This window comes from Watersipora subatra, chromosome 5 (genome assembly GCF_963576615.1).
Source record: "Watersipora subatra chromosome 5, tzWatSuba1.1, whole genome shotgun sequence".
In the NCBI taxonomy this organism is placed as follows: Eukaryota; Metazoa; Bryozoa; class Gymnolaemata; order Cheilostomatida; family Watersiporidae; genus Watersipora; species Watersipora subatra.
The window spans coordinates 31,069,481-31,074,758 of NC_088712.1; the positions used below are offsets into that span (position 1 = coordinate 31,069,481).

Below are 5,278 nucleotides of genomic sequence, written 5' to 3' on the forward strand. Positions count from 1 at the left end.
GGAAACTAAATACAGAGCTATGTAGGAAACTAAATACAGAGCTATGTAGGAAACTAAATACAGAGCTATGTAGGAAACTAAATACAGAGCTATGTAGGAAACTAAATACAGAGCTATGTAGGAAACTAAATACAGAGCTATGTAGGAAACTAAATACAGAGCTATGTAGGAAACTAAATACAGAGCTATGTAGGAAACTAAATACAGAGCTATGTAGGAAACTAAATACAGAGCTATGTAGGAAACTAAATACAGAGCTATGTAGGAAACTAAATACAGAGCTATGTAGGAAACTAAATACAGAGCTATGTAGGAAACTAAATACAGAGCTATGTAGGAAACTAAATACAGAGCTATGTAGGAAACTAAATACAGAGCTATGTAGGAAACTAAATACAGAGCTATGTAGGAAACTAAATACAGAGCTATGTAGGAAACTAAATACAGAGCTATGTAGGAAACTAAATACAGAGCTATGTAGGAAACTAAATACAGAGCTATGTAGGAAACTAAATACAGAGCTATGTAGGAAACTAAATACAGAGCTATGTAGGAAACTAAATACAGAGCTATGTAGGAAACTAAATACAGAGCTATATAGGAAACTAAATACAGAGCTATGTAGATTAACTGGTCATAGAGCAATGTCAGTAAACTTAATACAAAGCCAGACTAATAAACATAGAGCTATGCAGCCAAAGTAACCGTAAAACGATGTGAAACGTAAGCTATGTTCAACATGAACCTAAATTTAATCTTCTCTACTTCGCTCTTCAACCAGTAAGCTAACAGTTGAAAAAATGGAGCTTCAAGCATGAAGATATGGAATGTATTTTATAGGCAAAAGAAATGTTCAGAATCAGCGAAAGCAGAATAGTCATAATTTACATGTAAGTAATGTAAGTAATGTAAATAAGTAAGAGACGCTAACTTCCCGTCATGAACAAAAGTATTGAGCAATACAACAAAAATAAAGTTTATATAACTCGACTGTTTATTTATTCTGTATTTAATCATGTAACATGATAAGCTTTAGATTTGGTTACTAGACGTTTTAGTTAGAAAGCTGAATAAACTGGACTGAGTACTAAATTAGCCTCGTGATTGGAGAACTGTATGTTTTCATGGATGTGTAAAAACATCAAACACATCTATATAGATATCTATTTATTGTTATAATACTGATCTGCCATCTGTTTCTGGGTGTCAAAGTCATCTCTCCTCGCCATTAGTTCACTCTGATACCTGCAATCAAAGATTAAAACATTATATGACTCCCAGAATACAAACGAATCTCTTACAACCCTCAGAGACTTGAGGATTTTGCATGTTACACATGTTCTACATAAAACCTAACGCAATTTTTCAAGTGAGTAATGCTGTTTGTACGCGCATGGACTGTCTTATGAGTAATGCAGTTTGAACAAACCTTGAAATGAACTTAGTTGATCAAATAATAAATGCTGTAGAAGTTTTTATGAAACGCTGAATAGCGCATAGACAGCTCGGGAAAATGCCCAAAAAATGCATAATCTTAGATGTAATAGACAAATTCTAGAACAAGTTGAAAACCTGAATGAGTAGATGATATGTAAGTAAAGATTTAGATAGAGAAAATATGGACAAACCAGATTTCCATTCAGCTTTTCCTAATGCCTCACCTTCTACTAATATAATTGACTATGAAGTAGGCTTCAGTACTGATGTGAGTGCTGACGATGTTGTGAAGACTGGCAAAAATCATATTGAGAAATCCAATAATGAGACTAGTGTAGAGTCTGACAATTACGATAGTACAGGTAGTGATGAACATAATCTTGGAGGTGCTAGTGATAATATTGTTGGGGCTAGTTCATCATGACCTATAAAAGGGCGCAAATTCCCTACTTGGTTAGCTGATTTTCTTGTTTAGTAATAATAAAGATCCAAGGGAGTGTAGTTATGTGTATCCATTATTGAGTATATGTGTCATATTATAATTGTGATTTTTGTCTTATTGTTGTTGTCTTAGTCTTGTCTGAAATCCTCTGTCTGAAATCCTTGGGTTATTTTCATTTGCGCTTGAGATAAGCTAACAGTATATGTTTTATGTAGGTCTTTTAGTGGTTTCAGTGCATTGTTATTGTTCCTTTGCTTAGCTAGATAATTTGAGTATCTGTGATGTAATACCTTTCCTCTGAGGCCTTTTTGTGCGATTGCATAACCTCCTTTTCCACTCTCTTATATACCCAGTATTTGTGCTGTACGAGTTCAGTAGGTGATTCTAATACAAATGCTCAGTCATGCAAGGTGTGTTGCTCATTTACTGGAAATTGTGACCCCACTCCATACTACATCATGTGCAACCATAATTGATAAATCTTTCAGCTTAGCAGCTGTTTAAGGTAAACATAATTCAATTTTGTCTCCAAGTGATTGAATCTCATAGACAATACTGGTGTGTTGATTGAGTACTAACGCTCCCAAACAGCATAGTTGTCTAGGAATGCTAGTAGTAGACAACTATTCTCCTAAACAGCATAGTTGTCTAGGAGCGCAAGTACTAGAAAACTGTCCTCCTAAACAGCATAGTTGTCTAGGAAAGCTAGTACTAGACAACTGTTCTCCTAAACAGCATAGTTGTCTAGGAACGCTAGTACTACACAACTGTTCTCCTAAACAGCATAGTTGTCTAAGAGCGCAAGTACTAGAAAACTGTTCTCCTAAACAGCATAGTTGTCTAGGAAAGCTAGTACTAGACAACTGTTCTCCTAAACAGCATAGTTGTCTAGGAACGCTAGTACTAGACAACTGTTCTCTTAAACAGCATAGTTGTTTAGGAACGCTAGTAATAGACAACTGTTCTCCTAAACAGCATAGTTGTCTAAGAACGCTAGTAATAAACAACTGTTCTCCTAAACAGCATAGTTGTCTAGGAACGCTAGTAATAGACAACTGTTCTCCTAAACAGCATAGTTGTCTAGGAACGCTAGTACTAGACAACTGTTCCCCTAAACAGCATAGTTGTCTAGGGGCGCTAGCAATAGACAACTGTTTTCCTAAACAGCATAGTTGTCTAGGAGAACAGCATTTTACTCAACAAAGTGTTGTTTACCATCATAGGACTTAGATGTACCTGGATGTAGGATGATAAAAGTCTGGGCGCAGAAGACGACTTCTCGGTGGCATCTGATACTTGGCTTCAATCCGCGCTCTATCTTCCACGTTGTAGTGCATTTGCTCTCTTTTCTCCAGAAACAGTGCATCATCATGCTCATAGTGCGGGATATTGCCTAGCTTGGCATTCTGTAGCATTAGTTGAACTTTTATTAATAATGAAGTCATCGACAGGCGAATTAAGAATGGTGGATTATTGCGCAGAAAGCTTAAATACAATATGTGGAGTCGTTTGTGAATTCGTAGTTAGCGTTGCTAAGAGCACATGATGCTCATAGTATATTGTTACTCACATTTTACTATAATTCTAAACATAATAATATAATGTTTCTACTAATACCTTATAAAAGCTTATGTATGTCACTCAGCATACAACATAGACCGTATGACATATACCACACAAGCCAACAAACATGATTTTAATGAATTACAATCATATAACTTTCCATACGATAATTCTATTAATATACTCATTTGAAATGATACCGTGTAATATTGTATTATGCTTATGTTCTAATATATTATAATACATTAAATGCATTGATCCACTTCAAGTTGTTTTAAGTCAATTTTATGAATCATTTTCTCATCTTTGAGCAGAATAGGATATCTAAACTATAAAACTTTAAAAAATATTTGTTATACCTCTATCAGGTGAGATCTGTTTTTCATATCTTGTCGCCACTCCATTGTATAAAGACGTGGAATCATAGGATGCAGCCTGGAGTGCCGAGGAACTCTGTCAAAACAACTCAAAAACTTTAAAACTTGTGAATCAGCACAAATTTCTCAGGGTTCTGGTGAGCATACTGACATTTTTTAGACAGTGTGCAGTTTTTAATATCTGCTGAAATTAAAAGACTAAAGAAACTAAAGGCTGAAAAGTAGCAGTTTTTTACTCCTTTACTGCAATAATTGCTAAATGTTGTTGATGACAAAGATCAACTATTATAAAGTGATAAGTCCGTTTAAGCAGATTTATATGCCTGCTATACCACTACCCGATCACAACAAAAATAATAATTCTTATTTTTTATTGCAAACTTTAAGGTTGCTATTAATAATCCTGAGCCACATCAGATGGCCAAATGGTTGTCACTGTCTTCTTCTACCGTAGAACCTTTCTCAAAATCTGGACAGAGAAGATCTCGTGAAAGGTTCTTCAGTAGAAGAAGACTGTGGCTACCCTTTGGTCCTTATATAAAACCTAAGCTTATTTACAACCAACTTTAACAGTTGTGACAAAAACATTCCATTATAACACTAAAATAGTAATAATAATAATTGTATTATTATTGTAGGATAATTATTGTATTATTACTGGTATCAATGCAGAGATACCCTCCATGTGTGACAAGAGTTTTTAACAGAGTTTTAGAGCTGCAAAGTATAAGTGTGTTTATATTACTTAAATTAAAAATTAATACAAGTTGAGCACATACCTAAAAATTAAAATGCTATTTACAAAGTATAAATACAAATTTCCATTCAAATTTCATATTTGTGCGGCTCTACAATGCTTCACCGAGAATGCTTCACCTTTGAACTGACTGCCCTTCAGTTCCGTAGCTTTCATAAGGTAGATACCCTTTAGTTGCCATTGTATTTTATAAACAAAATGATTCTGACCTGCTCTATTTACTTGTTGATAAGAATTAATATACGAAAGGAAGCAACAAACACCACAAACGTGTAATTATTTATCGATCTGTTGCCAAGTAACAAGAGCTGAAACGTGCAAGTTTAAGTTTTATTTTGATAAAAATAATTTTGTTGATTGTTGTTTAATAACCAAATAAACAAAATAAATTTTGAGCGTAAAACATGACAAAAAATTTTTGGGTGACGAAAAAGTCGGCTACGAAACTTGATTTTACACATGTATGTACATGTACTTTGCCAAAACGTATAGTTGCGAATAAAACTTTGTTCGCACGACGCACGCTAGTGGTGGATTTTCTGTACGAAAGTACAGAGTACGAAAGGACGAGTTCCACGTCTAGTTTTTGCATAGAAATGTTATGCGCGCTATATTTTGAATACTCGATGTACTTTATTGTCAAAACGTGTCGTATCAAACTTTCTACTATGAATCGGTCAAGTGATAACGCGGTCTATCAAT

The 5,278-nt window shown here is 34.5% G+C and overlaps 1 protein-coding gene across 1 annotated transcript; it reads right to left on the reverse strand.

Annotated features, from left to right (window-relative positions):
- Window positions 1–826: 826 nt before the first annotated feature.
- LOC137396724 (sperm-associated microtubule inner protein 10-like) lies at window positions 827–4,958 on the reverse strand. The gene is made up of 4 exons (XM_068083034.1): window positions 4,696–4,958; window positions 3,802–3,895; window positions 3,116–3,285; window positions 827–1,245 (listed from the first exon to the last, which is right to left on the reverse strand). The coding sequence occupies exons 1-4, from the start codon at window positions 4,755–4,757 to the stop codon at window positions 1,164–1,166; spliced, it is 408 nt and encodes a 135-aa protein (XP_067939135.1). The 5' UTR covers window positions 4,758–4,958; the 3' UTR covers window positions 827–1,163.
- Between the last annotated feature and the right edge of the window lie 320 nt (window positions 4,959–5,278).

Coding starts and splice junctions, on each gene's coding strand:
- LOC137396724 (XM_068083034.1), bottom strand. CDS start 4,757: ATGGCAACTAAAGGGTATCTACCTTATGAAAGCTACGGAACTGAAGGG. Junction 3,896..4,695: donor GAAGGGCAGTCAGTTCAAAG/GTGAAGCATTCT, acceptor TTGTTTTGACAG/AGTTCCTCGGCACTCCAGGC. Junction 1,246..3,115: donor TTTTATCATCCTACATCCAG/GTACATCTAAGT, acceptor CTTTGATTGCAG/GTATCAGAGTGAACTAATGG.